At 46.5% G+C, this 21,271-nt stretch overlaps 1 protein-coding gene across 5 annotated transcripts; it reads left to right on the top strand.

Annotated features, from left to right (window-relative positions):
* The first annotated feature begins 1,804 nt into the window (after positions 1-1,804).
* STAM2 (signal transducing adaptor molecule 2) lies at positions 1,805-21,271 on the top strand. Of its 5 annotated transcripts, none has more exons than XM_066190468.1 (14): positions 1,805-1,892; positions 7,605-7,689; positions 9,960-10,035; positions 10,264-10,359; positions 12,109-12,255; positions 12,914-12,983; positions 13,347-13,533; positions 14,225-14,319; positions 14,750-14,829; positions 14,994-15,081; positions 15,478-15,532; positions 16,426-16,579; positions 17,608-17,765; positions 18,490-21,271. In XM_066190468.1, exons 1-14 carry the CDS (start codon positions 1,853-1,855, stop codon positions 18,677-18,679), a joined length of 1,521 nt encoding a protein of 506 aa, XP_066046565.1. In that variant the 5' UTR covers positions 1,805-1,852; the 3' UTR covers positions 18,680-21,271. The 5 variants fall into 5 exon arrangements, with proteins under 5 accessions (XP_066046565.1, XP_066046564.1, XP_066046567.1 ...); XM_066190467.1 differs by having other exon boundaries at positions 14,747-14,829; XM_066190470.1 differs by lacking the exon at positions 1,805-1,892 and adding an exon at positions 2,988-3,912 and having other exon boundaries at positions 14,747-14,829.

Genomic DNA, 21,271 nt, shown 5'->3' with positions numbered 1-21,271 from the left:
TTAATTAGCGTCCTCTCTTCCGCTGGTTAATGATTCTCTCGTTCCTCATGCTAATTAATCCCGTGCCCAGCCCTTCTCCTCTTCGGGGTCGGGTCGTTTGTTGGGTTGTGATCTTGGCCCGTGGCAGGATTCCCTTTTCCACAGCTGCTGGATGGGGTTTGCTGCTTTCTTCCCTGCCCTGGGGGTTCTGCCGGGTGTCTTTGTGGCCTGGAAATCCTGCATTCCCTGCATCCACCACCCGTGGAAATCCTTCCTCCTCAACTTCCTTAGCCTCACCTACAAACTGACGTCGCTGCAGGTGGCAAAGCCCTGGATTTAACAAGTTCCAGCCCCCAGTAATTTGTTTTTCTGACAGCTGCCCATCACTCGCTGCCTGCTCTGTTTACATCTCATTTCTTGTTGGTTTGGCTTGGGAGCTACGGAGAGATCAAAGAACATCCTTCCTGAAGGAAAGCTTTAGGTATTCCGCGTTTGACAACAACCAGGCAGGGCCCTGTGAAAAACAACGCTCACTTTCTATGTAAATATTTGAAAAAAAATAGGATTAATAGAAAATAAGACAATTAGGAGACAGAAAAAAAGCAAAATCCGGCCGGCCGGGTGACTTGGCATTTAGCCACATCCACGCTTTGCTAGATCAGAGACATTCTTTAAATACTTTTTCTATTGTATCGATCTGTTGAATATTCATGTTTTTCTATAAACTAGCTTTTATATTCTAGGAAGTGTTTTGCATGGGGGTTTTTTTTGGTTTGCGTGTTTTTGGGCTGTGTTTTCATTATTACTTTTAGCTTGGGCTTTGCTCTATGCTTTCTTCAGATGGTGGATGCTGAGAGTTGGTGTTTCAATAGCAGGGTCTTCTTTACGTGTTCACTGGGTGTTGTTTTAATTAAACAGGCAGTTTACTACCACTATGTCTTATTTCCTTAACTAATAGCAGAAATAAAAACTTCTGTCCTCACCACAACGTTATTAATCACACAGCACGCATCTTGCCAAAAGCCAACTTTATAACGCATTACGTTTTGTTAATGGAGTTTAGGGAAGTGATGACTGTATTCCTTGTGGCCCTGCATGAAGGCTGCTGGATTTCTGGGGGTTTTTTATCAAAATAAAAACAACCAAAAGCCTCGAGAAGGAAATTTACGAGACCCGTGTTACCAAACAAAGTGAAGCCATCCGCAAATAGATCCATCGGATAAAATGATTGAAAGGACACAGCGACCCTTAGATATCGAAGTCTGAAAAAATGAAAAGTCTGCTGCTGCTGCTGCTGCTGGCTGACTTTATGCCAAGCACCCTCGGCCGAGAAACTTTTGCTTTCCGTCTCGTAATTTTTCTGTTTTTTAAAAATTTTTACGAAACTCCTGAATTTTGAAAACGAAGCGAAACTCGTTTCCCCCACCCCCGCGGAAACAAGGCGATTTGCACCCTCAGACAATTCGAATTTCGGGGACCCTGCCCCGGACGCCCTCGGACGCCGCCGCAACATGGCGGCGCGTGACGTCACGGCGGCGCGGTGACGTCAGGAGCGTTCGCAGCTCCTCCCCCCCCGCGAGGCCCCCGCGCCGCGGGGCTGCCCCGAGCAGCGCCTGCCGCCGCCGCCGCGCTCCCGGGGCCGCCGCCCGCCCCGTTTCCCCCGCCGCTCCTCGGGGCGGCTCCGCCGTTACCCCGCCCGGCCGTTTGTGCCGGCGGTTGGCGGCGCTGCGGCCGCGGAGCTCGCCGCGAGAGGCGGTGGGGCGCGGCGGGGCAGCCCCGCGCGCTGAGCGGGCCGAGGCGGCGGCGGCGGCGGCGGCGGCTCCGGCCGGCTGTGAGGGCGCGGGGGGAGCGGCGGCGGCTCCGCGCGGCCGAGATGCCGCTCTTCGCCCCCAACCCCTTCGAGCAGGACGTGGGTGAGCTCCGGGGCGGCGGGCGGGGCGGCCTCTCCGTCCCCTGCCTCCTCTTCTTCCTCCTCTTCCTCTTCCTCCTCTTCTTCCTCGTCTTCTTCCTCTTCCGTTTTCTCCTCGCCTTTTCCCTTCTCCTTTCCCTCGTGTCCTCCTCTCCCCGCTCCTCTCCCTGCCGCCGATCCCCGGGGATCCGCGTTGGGCCCGGTGCTGTTCCGTGTCTCTCGGTGGCTGATCCTGAGGAGGGGATGGAGTGCTGGGATGGCGAATGCAGGAAGGACGCGGATCTGGGTGGGATCTGCAGCCGGGCGGCGAGGCCGCTGGTGCCGCCGCCAGCAGGGCCGGGAGCCGCGTCCTGCGCCCGGCTCACCGCCAGCCCCGGCAGCGCTCCGGGCTGGGACGAGCCTCTGCGAGACTGGGAACGGATCCGGGGCTGACGGACACGAGCCCAGGGGGGCACCGGGCCCAGGGCAGTGCCCGGCCCCGTGCTGCCACTGCTGGGCCGCCGCCGGGGCTGGGGACAGCTCTGGGACACTGAGCGGCTGGAGAATTCCTGAGGGAGCTGGGGAAGGGCTCAGCCTGGAGAAAAGGAGGATCCAGGAGGGAAAAGCTCTGCAGCAGAGCCCTCCCCAAACTTCCGTCACTTTTTTTTCCCCCCTCACGTTTTCTCCCAGTTTTTGATTTTCCCCTCAGGGCAAGGGAGACCCTGAGGGGCTGGAGCGTGGCCAGGGAAGGGAAGGGAGCTGGGAAAGGGGCTGGAGAATTCCTGAGGGAGCTGGGAAAGGGGCCGAGCCTGGAGAAAAGGAGGATCCGGAGGGATCTTTCCCCTCTCGGGAATTCCCTGCCAGGAGGGGACAGCCGGGGGGGATTTGGGATCTGCTGCCAGGGAACAGGGACAGGAGGAGAGGGAACGGCCTCGGGCTGGCCCAGGGGAGCTCGGGGTGGACAGCAGCAGGAATTTCCCCATGGAAAGGGAGCTCAGGGGCTGCCCAGGGAGGTTTGGAGCGCCCATCCCTGGAGGTGTCCCCGGAACTCCTGGAGGTGGCACCTGGGGACAAGGTGGGCATCAGGCACAAACCTCCATGGGCTGGGAGGGCTTTTCCAACCAAAATAACCTTGGAATTCCTCCTGTCCCTGCGGCGAGCCCAGGGCGCCGCAGCTCGCGGGGATCCCCGGCTGCTGCTGACACATCCTGCCTGGTTTGGGGGGCTCTGGTGGGGAAAGGATCGCTGGGTCCCTCTCTCCCTTCCCCTCAGCAGCATCAAGGAACGTTTTGTGTCCCGTTTTGCTCCGACTCCTGCAGTTTCCCGGCGTGTCCGAGGTGTGTCCGTGCCCTCCTGCCCTTGCCCCGGTGCTGCCGAGTTCGCAGCGATTCAGGGGATTGTGGCTGCTCTAACATCAGCTGCTTTTCACCCTTTTGCCGGGGATTTCTTCCAGCTTCCCCACCGGGCACACGGTGGGAGTGTTGGGATATTCCGTGATCCAGCCATGACAAAACCTGCCGGCAGTCGGGGTGAAGACGGTGACTCAGTTGTTTTGTTTTGTGTCCTGCCCTGACTTGTGCTCTCTTAAACCCGTGCTCCAGTGTCAGCCTTTTGTTACACAGCTTCTGCTGTGAGTGGCAGCGGTGGACGGAGCGAGACGAGACGCCGGGCTCGGCTTTCTTGTCAGGGTCGGAGGAAAGGGAAGAGTTCAGCATTCCTGGGATTTTTGTCCCGGCCAAAAACAGAGATCGAGTGCTCTCGTGGCCGCACAATCTCTGTTTTGTTTGTAGCCGAAGTTCAGCTGGTTTCTTGTTTTATTTCTTGCCTGTTTTTCTGTTCCTAATTTCAGTTCCCTGGCGCAGTTTGCTGTTTGACCACGCTCGCATTTCACGTGGCTCAAACTGATGGATTTGGACAAGTGGATTTTTGTTTTTTAAAACTCTGCGGGATTCTTTAACAAACCCAAATGCTTCAAGGACTCCCAGGCTGCAGAACTTCAAAAAACGGGACTCTGCTTGCTTCCAGTTTCTGAAACTTTATTCAGTGTACTTCTTCTTTAATACTTCAATATTAATTATTTATAATTTATTATTATCGCTTTTTAAAATTCAACAAGTGCAACAGAACAGGAACTTGAATTATTGGGGCTAAATCTTAGAGTCCCTTGCCAGGAAAGCTTTGTCTTTAGAAGCTTTAAAAGAAATTATTATTCTGTTGTAGATTAGACGGTGCAAACTATCAGATTATCCCGTGTGGATGGTCTTTTCCTTGGAACACCTGTGGGGAAAAAAAAGGAATGCTCCTTTTCCTACCAAAACCCCATCCAGGGCTTACGTTTCCCTTAACCTTTTATTTAGTTTTAAATTTTTCTCTCGTTTATTTTTCTAGTATTTATGTTTATAATTATTTTATATTATTATTTATATTATTGATATGATGATATGATTTATATTTCTAATTAGTTTTGGGTTTTTCATGTGCCACAGCTGGATTTATTCCCGTGATTCCAATCCCCCAGAGCCGAGCAGAGCCTTGGGATGTGCCTGGACTGCTCTGGCCACATCACAGGAGAACCCCGTGCAGCTCTGCTCTGGAGGAATGGGGCTGCTTTCATTGGAGAGGAAACCTCCAAAACTTCTGGAAGCTTAAAATTTCCCTGTCTTTTTTCTTTTTTCCTTTGTCCTTTTCCATAACTGGGTTGGATTTGCCTTTTGGAGCTCCTTAACTTTGTCCTCCCGTGCCAGAACTGAGCATCCTCCTCCTCCTCCTCCTCCTCCTCCTGTTCCCAGCTGCTGAGCTCTCCAGGAAGATCATCTTTTCCATTTTGTTCCTTTTTCCTACCTAATCCAGCCCCCCCCCCCCCCCCCCCCCCCCCCCCAAGGCCTTACATTTCCCTTACATTTTATTTCCTTTTTTATTTTTCGATAATTTCTATTATTTTTCTCCTATTTTTCAGTCCTCGCAGTGGCTGATCCCCTCGGTTTTTGGTCTCATTTCTGGGTATTGCCCATCCCTTCTTGGGGGAAAAAAGAGACAAGAAATAATGTAATAATAATAATAGTAATAATAATAATAATAATAATAATAATGATGCAGTGAACCTGACTAGAGGGCTGGAAAGGCTGGGAGAGCTGGGAATGTTCCCCCGGAGAAGGGAAGGCTCCAGGAGAGCTGGGAATGTTCCCCTGGAGAAGGGAAGGCTCCAGGAGAGCTGGGAATGTTCCCCTGGAGAAGGGAAGGCTCCGGGGAGAGCTGGGAATGTTCCCCTGGAGAAGGGAAGGCTCCAGGAGAGCTGGGAATGTTCCCCCGGAGAAGGGAAGGCTCCGGGAGAGCTGGGAATGTTCCCCTGGAGAAGGGAAGGCTCCGGGAGAGCTGGGAATGTTCCCCCGGAGAAGGGAAGGCTCCAGGAGAGCTGGGAATGTTCCCCTGGAGAAGGGAAGGCTCCGGGAGAGCTGGGAATGTTCCCCTGGAGAAGGGAAGGCTCCAGGCAGAGCTCCGAGCCCCTGGCAGGGCCTGGAGGGGCTCCAGGAGAGCTGCAGAGGGACTGGGGACAAGGGCTGCAGGGACAGGACACAGGGAATGGCTTCCCACTGCCACAGGGCAGGGCTGCGTGGGACATTGGGAATTGGGAATTCCTGGCCGGGCTGCAATTCCCAGATTTGCTGTGGCTGCCCCTGGCAGTGTCCCAGGCCAGGCTGGAATAATCTGGGACAGTGGGAGGTGTGGATTGGGATTCAGGTCCCTCGCAGTGAGTGATTTCAGACATGGAGCTTTTGGCTGTTGTGTGGTACAGAGGGCTGAGCCTGAGAATTTTCCCTGGATTGTGAAGCATTCCCTCCTTTCCTGGGAGAGCTGGGCCAGGCCTTTGGGGCAGGAGCTCTCCAAGCATTTCTCCTTTTGGCAGTGGGAGCAGAAAACCATTCCCAGCCCTTTCCCAGCTGCTCCTGTGAGTGCTCTCCCCTCTCCTGGATTCTCATGGAACCACGCAGCAAAGCAGCTCAGGGAACTCTCCCAGGGAAAAGGGATTCATTGGACTTGGAATTCTTTATAACCCCCCCTCCATCCCCCGAGCAGCCCATTTTGCTTTGATCATTGTTTTTATGATAAAAAGCTCAAGTCAAATGTTTCTTCATTAATTGGAGAGCTGCAGTGGGCAAGTCACTCCGTGTTTTTAAAGGTTACATTCCCTCTGTGCTGGAAAAATCGTGGCAAATGCTTCCTCCCACATCTGTTCGTTCTGCTCTCTCTGTGTCTCAGCATCTGGGAAGGAGTTATCCTTCAGGATTGTTCCTGGGAAGGAGAAAAGCAGCTGCTGTTCAAGGAGGGAAGCTTCCAGATCCCTGAGAGTTTGGGCAAGGAGAGGGTTTGGATCAGCACTGCTGGGATCCAGGAGAAGGGACTTTGCTCCCTGTGGGAATGTGCTGGCTCAGGGACAAGGCCTGGGGTGGGGTGTGGTGGGAGCTGAGCTTGCTTTGGGGTGGGGAAGGTGTGGGGTGAGGGATCAGCAGGAAAAATGGAGCTCAGGGGGGACCTGCACAATTCCCTGCCAGGAGGGGACAGCCGGGGGGGATTTGGGATCTGCTGCCAGGGAACAGGGACAGGAGGAGAGGGAACGGCCTCGGGCTGGCCCAGGGGAGCTCAGGGTGGACAGCAGCAGGAATTTCCCCATGGAAAGGGAGCTCAGGCCTTGGAAGTGTCCAGGGAGGTTTGGAGCGCCCATCCCTGGAGGTGTCCCAGGAATTCCTGGAGGTGGCACTTGGGGACAAGGTGGGCATCGGGCACAGCCTGAATTCCGTGACCTTGGAGCTCTTTTCCAACCTAAGTAATTCCATAATTCTGAGGTGGAAGCTTCCTGGTGAAGGCTGTAAACATCAAAGCTTCCTGTTGCCAGTGGAAGAGCTGGGATTATTTCTGCCGTGGCAGGAAAAGCTGGTTGTGATTTCCACTCAAGGCTCAGGAAAACTTCAGTGGATCCTTGGGAAGAACTTCAGGATCTCCTTGGGAATCTCTTCACTACTTAGGGATTGTATATCCAGGGAATCTGCAGCTTCCAGAGGCTGATTAGATTTGATTTTCCTTTTTTTTAAAATTATTTTTTTCAAATGTTTAAAATTGTGGGCACTCATTTATTTTCCACAACATCCAATCATTTGTAATTCGTGTCCTAAAATGTTGATGCACTTAAAATTTAGCATTCCTATCATTTTTGGGCGAAGTTCTGAAGGAGGTTTGTGGTTTGAAAAGAATATATTTACTTCCTCTTAGTAAATATTCCAGTTTGTGAAGATAAATTGTGACCGGAATTCCAAATTTCCCGCAGCAAAAGGGATTTGGAGCGTTGGTGGGTGCTGTGTTTGTGTTCCCTTTGTGGAAATCTTTCTGCTGAGCAGCCAAAATAAAATTGAGTTTGGTTGGTTCAAACTTAATCCTGAAGCAGCAAATGCAATAAAACGTTTCATTTGCTCTTTATTAACTCGAACTGCAGCATTTACATGGGATTTAAATAACCTGGCTGATCAAAACTTAAAAGCACAAATAAATACCAATAAACCTTCTTAATTAATTAATCTTTAGAATGAGTGTCCCTGCAGGGATTGGAACAAGATGAATTTTGTTTCCTCCCAACCCAAATCATTCCATGAATCCATGGAATATGAATGAAGGATCCATCCTGTTGATGCAACCTGAACTGAATAAATAAATCACTTAATAAACCTGATTTTCCTTTTTTTTCCAGAGAAAGCTACAAATGAATACAACACCAGCGAGGACTGGGGGCTTATCATGGATATTTGTGACAGAGTTGGAAGCACTCCCAACGGGTAAGCTGTGACCTCAGCATTCCAGGGAATTCTGTGCTGCAGGGAGCAGGAAAATGTCACAGAAAACACATCTCAGAACCCTCAGCCTCCCAAACACACCGAGCTGGCTTTGAAATCCTTGCAGAGAAACGTTCCAGCAGGATTCTGAGCGGAGCAATTTCTATGTGCTGAGCACATTCCAGGTTTTTTGGGTTTTTTTGTTGTTTTTTTTTTTTTTTTTCCTGGAGTTTTGCACAGCACGCCCGAGTTACTCAGATTTAATGATCTGGCATCAGTTTGGGGGAAAGGGACTGTGCCAGCAGGAGAAAGTGAAATCATTTCTGTGCAGGAAAACACCTGGCAAGGACCGGGGGGGGGTTTTTATGAGATTTGTCTGGGTTTGGTTGTTGGGAAGAATGGGAGAGAAAAGGGGACCAAAAAAAAAAAAGGGATCAAAGCACGAATCGCTTGGAATCAGTTTAGCCTGAGTGGAACATAAATGGAATTTCAGTGATTCTGCAGTGGCCCAGAAGAATTTGCTTCTTTTAGATTTGGAATTCATCCTCTGTTAGTGCACAGGCAGAATTCTTAAATAATTCAGAATTTTTAGCGGTTCTACATTAAAATTGGGTTTGTGGGTTGTTTTTTTTTTTGGTTGGTTTGGTTTTGTTTGAATTAATTACCTGCCGCAGCAAATCTGCTCAATCTGAGAATCTTTAGTCCTGAAGGAAAGAAAAAAAATCCTTTGAGTCCTTTATTAAAAATCAGATTTCTTAGTGCCACAAGACTCTTGTAGAGGGAAGGGTTTGAAATCTGGTTTTGGAGGAAGGGATGTTCTGTAAAAAATGCAGTGATTTTTAAAAAATTACATCTGCAGAAATGGAAGTCTGTAAGGTGCATAATTAAATCTAAATATTCATATTTGTATAGAAAACAAAATCCTAAATTCTGATTTTTAACTGTAATTTAATTTTTAATATTTTTTAATTCAGTTTTGAGTCATTTTCTTCCCTTTCTGCCCCTTGAAAATAATGAAGATTGTTGCCTACCCCAAATAAAAATACACCTTCAAATCACCGAGCTGACTTCGTTGCGTGGTTTGTAGGTGAAATAAGATGAAAATATTAGGACTAATTATATTTTTTCTGGCCCAGAGCCTTTTCTGTGCTTTGCTAATCCAGCAGCTCAAGTATCTACCAGTGACACTATTTTTTAAATGCTGCATCAGCCTTTTTTTTTTTTGAGGATTCCGTGTTTTTAAATGTTCCAAAGATCAGTGTTAATGAAGCCTTTGATGTGCCCGAGCTCCTGCCGGCCATTAATGCTCATTTAAAGTGTGGAAAACCCTCAGCAGAAGCATTTTAAAAATTGCTATTTATTATTCTCCACTCACCTCAGATCGGGCTGAAACAAATTACAAAAATCTTTCGTGTCCTCAGGCTGTGGAAAAGGGGATCCAAGAGCTGGGAATTCAATCCCGTGGCCACTAAAATAACCATTTATTGGATCATCTCTTTATCTGGGGACATTTCTTTCATTGCCTGCCTCAAACCATGCAATTGCTTCATTTCCTGGGCCTGGCAGCAGGTTTTTTGGGAATGGATATGGAATCCCAGGGGAAAAAAAAAAAAAAAGGGAATTTCTTCCAATCCAACACCCAGCTGAGGAGAAACAAAGTGGTAAACGGGTAAATTTCTGCCCAGCCCTGAGAGGTTCAGGTTTGGTGACATTTTTGCACAATAAATTCAGGTTTGGTGACATTTTTGATTCAATAAATTCAGGTTTGGTGACATTTTTGTTCATTAGGTTCAGGTTTGGTGACATTTTTGCTCAATAAGTTCAGGTTTGTTGCATTTTTGCACAATGGGCTCAGGTTTGGTGACATTTTTGTTCAGTAGGCTCAGTTCTGGTGACATTTTTGCACAATAAATTCAGGTTTGGTGACATTGTTGCACAGTAGGCTCAGGTTTAGTGACATTTTTGTTCAGTAGCTCATTTCTGGTGACATTTTTGTTCAGTAGCTCCGTTCTGGTGACTTTTTTGCTCAATAAGTTCAGGTTTGGTGACATTCTTGTTCAATAAATTCAGGTTTGGTGACATTTTTGTTCATTAGCTCAGTTCTGGTGACATTTTTGCGCAATAAGTTCAGTTCCAGTGACATTTTTGTTCCAAAAAGCTCAGGTTTGGTGACATTTTTGCTCAATAAGTTCAGTTGTGGTGGGGGTTTGGCCTCATTCCTTGCCCAGCTCCTGTCACTCCCATTTATCCTCAGTTTTCTTGTTCCTCTGCAGAGCCAAGGATTGCCTTAAAGCCATCATGAAGAGAATGAACCACAAAGTTCCCCACGTGGCTTTGCAAGCTCTCACGGTGAGTAAACCCCCAAATTTCCCCCTAAAAAACCCTCATGGAATGCAGCAATTAAATATGTACTGATCAATCAATTAATTAATATCTTGATGACCCTCAGTAAATCAGCGTCCATGCTGAATTTACCTTTTCTTTTGGATTATTTGCACTCTTTTTTTTTAATTTTTTTTATTTGCACTTTATTTTTTTTCCCCCCCTGCATTTTCCCAATTGTCTTTGTGCTGCCAGCTTTTAGGAGCCTGTGTCTCAAACTGTGGGAAAATCTTCCACTTGGAAGTGTGTTCCAGGGATTTTGCCACTGAAGCTCGAGCTATAATCAACAAGGTAATTGTTTTAGAGCCTTCAGTCCTGGGTGGGGAGGATTATTTTGGGAACTTCTCCAAATTAATGTGGTAGTTAAAGCCCATTTTCTAGTTTTGGTGCTGTGTTTTCACTGAAATCTGTGTAATTTTTACCCTGAAAAAAAGAACCTGTTAAAGAACTGCAATTTTTCACAAAACTCCATGAGCAGTTTTAATTAAAATCTGTGTTCCTAAGCTCCATTAATTTGATCATGGTAAGTGCAGCTTTTCTTGGAGAGAGTTTTTATTAGGCTGGAAGGAAATTCCTGCGCTGAAGTGAAAGGGGAAAATGTTGAGGAAGTGAAATGACATTCTAACAAGGACAAGGATAAAGCTACAGACAATCCTTTTTAGTTTTCTGGGAATGTTGAATGAGAAAACAACCAAGAAAAGGAGACTGGAATGGTTGGGATCTAAATCTGAATGTGAGGAATTGAAGAAGCAGGAACAGCTTTTCCCTAATTATTGCTCTGGTTGGAGGCAAAACTGGTTAATGGGTTAAAAAAGGAGTTCTCAGATCCATGGGAGCCCTGCAATCATCAGAGGCTGAGCAAAGCAATTAAGGAAAGTAATAAAATTGCTGGGAAGCAAAATGAGTTCACAGCTCTTGTGTTTCTGCCTTTCTGTGGGAAAAAAAAAAAAAAATAGGTCTCCAAGTGCTCCCTGTGTTCCCATTAGCCAAGTCCATCACCAGTGACCTTCAGCACCCAGGGATGGGCAGGAATCCTGGGATCCCACCCAGGGCTGGGCTCTGGAGCACAATTTCTGTGTCCTTGGGAATTACTGACCCTTTACCCCCACCCCTGGCCCACTTGGAGGAAATAATGGATAAAATTGTGCTTTTCCCCTGTTCTCTGAGAGAAAATGAGTTCAGGCACGTGGGACAAAAGTCTCTGTGCTGATCCTGAGCCCGGCAAACCTCGTGTTTAAATGAGATGCAGCTTGGAGCCCAGTTTTGGCAGTGCCCATGCTGAGCCCCCAGCCCTCAGTGTGATCTGATCCCTTGGGTTGGGAATCTTGTCCCAGTGCCAGCGTGTGGGGAAGAACGTGGGGAGCCACAGGAATTCCAGGCAGAGCATGACTTGATCTTGGTTTGTCCTCACTCCAAGGAAATTATTTTTTCTTTACCAGGCTGTCCCTGCAGCTCAGGGAATAGAAGCTATCCCCATGGATTATCCCTGTGGATAATTCCTTTTTTTTTTTTTTTTTCTTTTGTGGGAAAAGCTGGTTGAAGGAGACGCAGATCAGGTTTTTGTGAGGTTTCTCTCAGCTGGGACAAACCTGGCCTGCCATCTGAGGAGAAACTGCAGAGGCCGGAAAGGATGGATTGTAGGGAAAAGATTTCTTGCAGGGAGAGACAGTGGCTCATATCAGACCAATTTCCGTGGTTGGGAAGTGGAAAACAACACACCTGAGAAGGAATGAAGAGAAAATGGAGGTTAAATGGAGGGTGAGTAACACAGAGAGGCAGAAATTTGGGCTAAGTGTGGTAGGCAGCCTGAATTTCTGCAGAATTAGTGCTCCAGGAGCTCAGCATGTTCTCTGGAATATCAGATCAGGGTATGAAAGGTCAGATATTCTACACTCTGCTCCCCAAATCCTCTCAATCTACACAATTGTTAATAATTAAGCATATTTATAGTAAAATGGGTTTGGTAACAATTTTGGTAACAGCTCCTTCTGTTCATTTTGAGGCTCAAAACATCCCTTTTTATCCAATTTCGTTTTCCAGGCTCACCCAAAAGTGAGTGAAAAGCTCAAAACCCTCATGGTGGAGTGGTCAGAAGAATTCCAGAAAGACCCACAATGTAGTTTAATATCTGCAACCATCAAATCCCTAAAGGAAGAAGGGGTCACTTTTCCTGCAGCAGGATCCCAGGTGAGAGCTGCATATTTCCACCTTATTCAGTCCTGAAAACTGAAATTATTACAATTTCCTTACACAAAGTTTACTTTCCTCTATATGAAACACAGAGAATTTTATTTTTTTTTAACTTTTACAAACCCTGTGAGTTTTTTAACTTTTTACAACCCCTCCTTCCTCCACAAAGATGTTTTCACTTCTAAATCTGATCTATGTGTAAAACATATGGCAGAAACATGGGAGAGTTGAGCACTGGCACCCAATTGCAGTTCCTGGTGGGAATGAAAACTCCAGGAATGATTTCACTTTGCTGCTGGGGAGAACTGTAGGATTTAATCTGGAGCCTCTTTTCTCTCGAAGGGAGGAGAGAAGGATAAAGGTGGAAAAGAGCAATTTAAATGAAAAGCCTCGCTGTAATAACTATGACTCCAATCATCATTTCAATAAAATCAGTTGTTTCAACTAAATCTCATCATTTATTGGACTTTTTTTCCCTGCTGAAAACAGAAAAAAAAAAACCCAAACCCTGAAGAGTGATGATTTTTATTTCTAGGAGATCACCTGGATTCCATAATCCACCTGATCAGGAACAACTCGGTGCTAATTTTTTTTTAAATACACAATTATGGAGATTTCATTTTCATTTGTTCCTCTGTCGTTGCCACCTTTGCAGGCTTCCACCAATGCTGCTAAGAATGGCTCCTCCTCCAGTAAATCCAAGGAAGACGAGGATATAGCCAAAGGTGAGTTGCTGTCTCAGCCTTGGGTTTAGACTGCAGAAGTTCTGTTAAAAAGCAGGGAAATTTGGGAATTTGGGCTCTTTCCCGCTGCAGAGAATTGAAATCAAGGGCACAGCATGTTGGGAATTGTGGATTTCCAGGTGATTGTTCCCCTCATCCATGAGGATTTGGGGTTTGACATATCCCCCCCCCCCCCCATCACACATTATTTTAAACATCAACTTCCAATACTACAGCAGCAGATACATTCCTTGTTTAAACAAAAGCAATAAATCCTCTTTTTGTTGAACCAAGAGTTCAAACTGCTTTGTCTCCAGGGATAAAACCCCCACCGACTTGTTCTTTTCCTCTCTGCCCCTCCTGCAGCCATTGAACTGTCTTTGCAAGAGCAGAAACAGCAGCAGATGGAAACCAAATCCTTGTACCCACCTGCAGAAATGCCACAGAACCCCCAGAGCCTGAGGAAGGTGCGAGCTCTGTATGACTTTGAAGCTGTGGAGGACAATGAGCTCACCTTTAAAAGTGGAGAGATTATTTTTGTTTTGGATGACAGGTACAATACACACTCAGGTGGAGCTGCCTTTGTTCCACCACTGTTGTTTCCTCAGGGTAGCACATTTTTCCTCTGATGCTTTTTCTTTTTTCCCCTGCCCACAGAAATGTGATTTTGTCACACTGCCTTCCCTCGCATCCCTTCCTCTTCCTTTCATCTTTCCAAAATCCTGGTTTCTGACCTCAAATCATTTTTTGGTGCAGGGAGAACCTCGAGTATTTCATCCCATTTGTAGTTTTGAAGATAAATCTTAATTGGTTGTCTGACATGATGACATAGAATGCATTGGCATCACATTCCATCTGCTTCCAGCAGTTGTTAAACCTCTGGCTATCAAGAATCACATTTGCCAAGAATAAAGCTGATTAAAAATAGCTCAAATAATGATTGTTGTTAACACCTGTAGGGATATATACAGCTTTAAAGGGCTGGCAAGTAATCAGCGTAAAGAACTGATGAATTGTGTTCCATTTTCAGTGATCCCCTGATTCCTCTTCCTCCCCTCCCCTCTGCCCCAGCTCCTGTTTGGCTTTGTGCTAATCCCTGCAAACATTCTCTTCTAATATCACGGGGTTTTGGCTAAAAAACCCCACCAAATATATCTCTGAACCTCAGGTTTTCAGTAAAAACCCCAGACACGTCCCTGGCTCTGTTCACCCCAGAGTTCTGTCATCCTTTTTTATTCCCCCAGTGATGCCAACTGGTGGAAAGGGGAGAACCACAGAGGAGTGGGGCTGTTCCCTTCCAATTTCGTCACCTCTGACCTGAGTGTGGAGCCCGAGGCAGGTGAGTTACCTGCTGAAATGATGGATGGGTTATTTCACAAAGGCTGAAATGATGGATTATTTCACAGAGGCAGCTCTGTGCTGCTCTCCTAATTAGCCCAGCAGTAAAATAATTTCCTTTATCAGCCCCAGGAAAGAGCTGTGAGACATCCTTGCCCTTGTTTCAAACAATCAAGCACAGATCACTCCATAACTCACTTTAATTTCTGCCTCTATTTTTCTTTTAAGTTATTACCATCTTCCGTGACAGAATTTTGGTTTGATTCACCATAATTCCTTGTCAGCAGCATATTTACAAATCCAGCAAATTGCTATTTCAAATGTCACAGTGTCTTTTCACACAGAAAAAAAAAATAACAAGGAGCAAACGTTTGTTTAAAGTTATCACGGCACCAAGAGAGAAGAGAAACTCATCTCTGTTCTTTCAGCAGCTGTGGATAAAATCTCTGTTCCTGAGGACACTGCAGAAGAAATTAAGAAAGCAGAACCTGAGCCAGTTTGTATTGATGAGGTATGGAGCCACTTTCAAATAAAATACTGCTGGCCTTTTACGTTCTTCGGGTGCTGAACGCTGGCAGATGATTCTTTGTCTCTAAAGAACTTTTATGTGAATGTTAAACCGATCTTGGCATGGCTGAGAAAGCAAAAGTTCTTCATCTTGCCTTCCCCTCTCAGGATAAGATGGATAAAACACTGCAGGTCCTTCAGAGCATAGATCCCACGGATTTAAAGCTTGACTCTCCAGATCTTCTCGACTCAGAAGGTACTTGCAGCACTAAAGGAGCTCTTTTTTTATGACTTCTTCTCACAATTACCTTTTGTGGATTGAGCTGGGAGTTCTTTGTGTTTATTTTAAGCTTAGGGGAGCTGTGCTCTGTACTAACAGTGCTGGAGAACACTTATTTCACCGTGGGAGTGTGGGGTTCTGGGGATAATTTGAATTTTTTTTAATAGTTCCAAGCCAGCTCCGTGTTTAGCAGAGTCATTTGCATAACTCCCAGCTCTGTAAACTGCCTGAGCTTCGCAAGATCCATCTACCAATCCCAACCCTGAAATAAATAAGCAATTAATTTTACTGTAGCTGGATAAAATATTCTTGGCTGCATTTAAACATTTAATTGTGCAAGACATCAACTGCCTCAACACTTTGTCTTCACAGATATCTGCCAGCAGATGGGTCCAATGATAGATGAAAAACTAGAAGAAATAGATAGGTGAGCACAATTTCTTCACTGATTTCCTTCAAATTGGGCAGTTTTAATCTTTCTTTTTTTTTTTTTTTTTTTTGGTACTTTCATCTCTTAAGCTAGAAAACCTTGCAAGAACAACTTATCAACCTCACCTTTATTTTTTAATGCTGAAATACCAAGTTCTGAGTGTGCTCACTGAGATTTGATTCCTGCTCTCCCAAAAGTCAGGTCGTGGATGCTTTTTTTACTTTGGCATTTTGTGACTGTTGCCTTCCCTCCAGCCTGTCTAGAGGTCGGAATTTTCAGTCTGTTGGGGATTATTATTCCGTGTTATCCTCACCTCTCCCTGCTCAGGTTTGGCTGCCCAGTACCTGAAGGAGCTGATGAGGGAGATGGAGAGGAACTGGGGACAAGGGATGGAGGGACAGGACACAGGGAATGGATTCCCACTGGGAAAGGGGAGATTTGGGTGGGAGATTGGGAAGGAATTCCTGGCTGGAATGGAATTCCCGGATTTGCTGTGGCTGCCCCTGGATCCCTGGAAGTGCCCAGGGCCAGGCTGGAGCAGCCTGGGACAGTGGAAAATGCCCGTGGCAGAAGGTTGGAATTAGATCTTTTCAGGTAGGTCCCTTCCAGCCCAAACCATTCCATGATTCTGTGACTCCTGGCGATATTTGGGGGTGAAAAGAACAGGGAATTCCACCTGGGAATTGCTGGATTGGCGCCAGCAGTGCTTGTGCAGCTCTTGAATTTTCCTTCCAGCCCCACAACAGCAATTTTTCTACCCAAAATATGGGTAAAAAATTGACCTTTTCCCTTTTAGGGGCTTCTTTTTCTTTTTTTTTTTCTCCTGTTCTTTCCTCCCCATGGAAGCTGTCCCAGCAGCTCAGTGCCCTCTGCACTTTGTTTTGGAACAGGAAACATTCCGAGTTATCCGAACTGAACGTGAAGGTTCTGGAAGCTCTGGAGCTCTACAACAAACTGATGAATGAGAGCCCCATGTACTCAGCCTACTCCAAACTCCAGCACCCTGCACAATTCCCACCCACCTCCTCTGGAGTCTCTGTGCAGGTCAGTATCCCTGGAACCTGGAAATTCCCAAAAATCTGGAAATTCCTTGCTACTTAATCCCTGTTCTCAAAAATAAAAAAAAAAAATCCCAGCCAAAACTGAAGGGAGCCCACGAGCAATCTGACATTGCCTTTGCAAGAAATCGGGATTTCTGCACTAGAACAGAAGGTTTTGCTTGGCCACTGTTGAAAATTCCCAAAGATCCCTTCCATAATTCATTTCTTGCAGTTGGAATTGGGTGTTGCAGCAGCTCGGTGGATATTCTTGCTGTGAGTCACGTCAATCTCCAAGTAAAATGTTCCCTTCTTATCTAATAGTGAGGATGGGAGGGAACTGGAATATCAGTGTATTAATCCCAAGTGGGTTTTCTTTTTTTTTTTTGCTAAATATAGAAGCACTCTGCTTTTAGCTCCTTTTTGCCCTTAAGAAAAATGAACATTTTGTATCAGTTCTAAACAGGTTGTGTCTGTGCTCCGAACTGCTTTACACTGTCCCTAATGATGGTTGTGAGGAATAAACATGGAGGGGAAGCAGAGATTTTTCAAAAAGCACAGAATGAGGGGTTTGGTTTTGGTTTTGTTTTTTTTTTTTTTCCCTTGAAGTGAATTTTACTTTCATGTTAATTGTTCAGTGGGAAAAGAATAGTTGCCATAGCAACTGCTGGATCTGAAAATATGTCAGTTAAAAGTAATTCTGTGTCCTTAACTCCCGGTAACGACGGAAAATTCATTAGATTTGGAGGTTACGAAGTAATTTAAGCCAAAAGGCAACTGGAGTTTGCTGTTTCCTTCCAAGATGGGTGCATAGACATGCAGGGTAATGCTGGGCTTTATTTGGGACTGACCTGATTATCCCAAATCCAAACCCCACCAGCAGCTCCAGCCTGAATTTGGAGGGAATCTTGCATTATTTAAACCAGAATGTGAAGGAACTGCAGATTTTTTTGCTTCCAGCTTTAGAATATTCTGGCGGGTTCATTCCAAAGTGTGCTAAAGCACCAAATCTCCTGGGTTTGATTTGATTTGCAGTCGTATCCTGTGCAGCCTCCCAGTGGGAATTACATGATCCAGGGGGTGTCCATGTCCCCAGGATACAGCCTGGCCCCGGAGCAGGTGGGCCAGGTGAGGTCTCTGCCTCAGAGCATCAACTCTGCAGCCACTCAGCCACCTCCAGCTGCTTATTTAAGGTATGGACCCAGCGAATTCTTCTTCCTGGTGGGGGGAATTTTGCCGCTTGGCATGTTCTGCTGGCATTTCCATTTGGTGACACCTCATCTTTAGAGGGAAACACCGATGTTACTAAACCAGCGAGCGCTGAGAGCATTATTCTGGATAAAATCCGTCCTGCACGAGGAGGTTTCCCAGGAAGGTTGGAAAGGAACCTCTGAGCTCAGCTTTAAGCACTCAGCACCAAAGATTAAAAATTAAATAGTAGGAGTAAGTTGAAAAGAAAGGGTAAGTTAAAGAGTAAGTTAAAAAATAAGAGGAAAAGTTACGTAGTAGAATTATTGAGCTGCTGGAAGAATTTTGAGGGTGAAAATGTTTTTCCTGCAGAAACCATAAAAGATTGCCACGTTTTGGGCGTGAAAAGGCATGAAAATGCCTATGTTATAGGTAGGAAAAGTATGGAATTCCTGGGAAACTCTGTTTATTAACATGGAGGAGTAACAGGAGGGAAACTGCCGGGCCAGAGCTGATTTAAGTTGAGAGCGTGCCTGTAAAAAAACCGTATTTTTGCAGCCAGCAAAACACGAAATACCTTCAAAAACGACCATTTTGGTCCCGTTCTTTTGTAATGTAGGTACTTTGGCAGCTCCCAGCTTGTTTTGGGGGTGGCCTTTGGTGGCGTGGGAGGGCCGAGGGCTGGCCCTGAGCTGCCCTGTCAGCGTGGCTGGTGTTGTGTCCCCGCAGCCCCGACCCCGCGCTGCCGCAGCCCTTCCCGAGTGTCGCCGGCACAGCTGCCTTCCCCCAGCACCAGATGGGCATGGCCGTGGACGTGGCGGCATTCCAGAGCAACCAGGGACCGGGTTATCCCGTGGCTCTTCCTGCTCATTCCCTGCTCCAGCAGCAAACCAATTTCCATCAGCAGCCTCTGCTTTAAACTGCCACCGCGAGGGAGGAATTGTGACCCAGCGATCCTCGGGAGTCCCTGCCGCGGATATCCGAGTCCATTCTCCTCTCCGATAACCCAACTCGCCGCGTTAGGGTGATGCAGAGTAAAAATAGGCACCAGCTCTGATGGTTATTTGCATTTTTGCATCCTGAACTAGATTAGGGGATGGTTTAAAATAATTCCCCGTTCCTCCCGAGTCCCTTTTCTTTCTTTTTTTTTTTTCTCCTTCCTTCCCTGCGCTTTCAGGAAACGCCACTTGTGAATCTTCTGAAAGATTGTCCCAAAATAATTCTCTTTCCAATGTGTTTCTGGAAGCTTGAGGATGCTGAGATGATGCTGTTGCTTTGCCTCCTCTGGTGTCTTCTGTAATCCTTCTGTCCCAGTGGCTTTAGGGAATCTCTGCAGTTGGGAGTCCCCTTGCTGGAGGACGCGCCGAGGGATCCCTGGCTCCAGCTGCAAGAGGAGACTCTGCCACTCAGGACCACATCCCTGTGGAAACAGGAGAAAAAGAGGGTTTTAACACTGCTGCCTCTATATTTGGGAAAACACAGAGAATTGCTGTGTTTTTTCTTGAGGAAAACCAAATTTTCCTCAAATTCCCTGGTGTCTTGGCAGGGGTGGCACTGCCGGCACGAGGCTCTTTGGGAAGAGCAGGCAGGGGACGCTCCCAGCTGCCTGTGTGGGCACTCCATGAGCCAGGAACTCGCACAGAATCTCTCTTCAGTTTTCCTTTCTGGCTGGATGTAGAAGTGAAGGAGCTTTGTAATTCCTTGTGGGAAAGGAGGGGGCTGGAGAAGGTTTGGAGCTGCTGAACACTCTGAGGATTTGTTCCTTTTCCAAGGGGAAACACGAATCGTCTCGATGGGACCAGAGGGTGCTGCCTCTCTTGGATTTCCTCTCTGTGCCACTGTGTCCATGTCTAAACAAAGCCCTGAGCCCAGAGGAGCTCCTGCACCACTTGGGGGAGGGATTGGAGCACATCCCATGTGCTGCCGGGTGGGATTGGGCTGCTGTGCACATGGAGACCCAGAGCCCTGTCCCTGGAGGTGGGATTGCCTCGGGACTGGGCACACGTGGCACTTGGTGAGAAAAGAAATCCAAGAATTTCTTCCCTGATGCACTTTTTAAAGGGTGGGGTTTGTCCAAGGGAGCAGATGAGCTGGATTATCCTTTGGGAAAGTGGGATTTCTTTCTTTTTCTTGTTTCAACTGCTGGGGAAAAAAAAAAAAAAATCACTTCATCCTCCTGTTTACCTCCTCAGCAGAGCATGGTCACATTTATCCTGCCTTTAACCACCTCTGGTGAGTGATAATCCTGGGTTGGGGGAAATAATGGAAGCAAATGACTGATAAAACCATCTCAGTTAAATGCAGGAGGCTCCCAGATGTCTAAATAAGCATTTTTGATGTAGGAATTTCATCCCAGAGTGGAGCTCTCTGGCTGCTGGGTGACAAAACCCACCCTTCACTCAGCACCTCCTCCTTTTATTTTCCCTTCCATTTAATTATTTGCTATCTTGAACCTTACGTTTGCAGCCTCGTGCTCGTGCAAAAAGTGTTCAGCACCTGCCCTTTAAATCACTTTTTATTTAATTGTGTGCAATTGGAAGGAGGGTTTTGTCTTTCCTTTGGACGTGACTTTAATTTGTCTTGATCCTTCCCCTGGAAGTAGCTCAGTACAAATGGCACACGTGGCAAATACTGAAGTATCTTGGGAACTCGTTCCTTGTGTCTTCTGAGGAAACTGATTTATTTCAATGCTGCTGTTCCAAATTCTTCTTGTTTGGAGCTTTTGTTTGTCAGAGTTTGCTTCGCCCCTCGTTGGTTTGGGGTCGAACTAAACCTTGCTCTCGTTGCTGTGACTTCTCCACGTTTGTTAGGAAATTTGAATGGGTGGGGGTTTTTTTGGATTCTGAGCTTTGGGCCAAGAGAAATCTTCAATTGGGCCAGCCAGATGTGATTTGGTGATGTTAATTGTTAAGTATAAATAATGTACATACTCATTTGTCGGAGATTTTCTACACAGCTCCACACATGCCTGAACTTTTATAAAGGCAGGGTTTGTCCTTCTGTCACCTCTTCTACTCCTAACTCCGTGATATGCAACTTGTAGATAGTGTAAAATAATTTAATTATTATTAAACCAGTGTATTTAGAGGGGGTTGGTGTTTCTCTTCATACTTCTAGACATGATCATATTTATTTTTAAGGCCTGATTGTAACTGAACATGCTGCCAAAGGATTTCTCTAACTCCAGATTTCTTACCTTAGGTTTCTACCTGCTGTTTTCTATCAGGAATTCAGGGTGGAGAACTCCTGCTTTTTTTCATATAAACCCTTAACATAGGAACCCGGGCGACTTTCTAATGAGACTTTTCCTGTGATCTGTTTGTTTCATGGGTGTTAAATATCACTATGAGATCCATTTCCTTCCTTGTGAGCTGGGGACCTGTTGTGTCTGTTCCGTTTGTCACCCCAGGGTGGTCCGAGGGGTTGTGTGCTCTGTCACCCGATGTCACCCACGCTTTGTCTCTTCAGTTGGCTCCAGAGATAACGTTAAAAATCAGATGATTGAAACCTT

This window comes from Chamaea fasciata, unplaced genomic scaffold, assembly GCF_029207755.1.
Source record: "Chamaea fasciata isolate MVZ Bird 193981 ecotype frontalis unplaced genomic scaffold, bChaFas1.0.hap1 SCAF_8, whole genome shotgun sequence".
Taxonomy (NCBI): Eukaryota; Metazoa; Chordata; class Aves; order Passeriformes; family Sylviidae; genus Chamaea; species Chamaea fasciata.
This window is presented reverse-complemented; position numbering and strand designations above follow the sequence as displayed.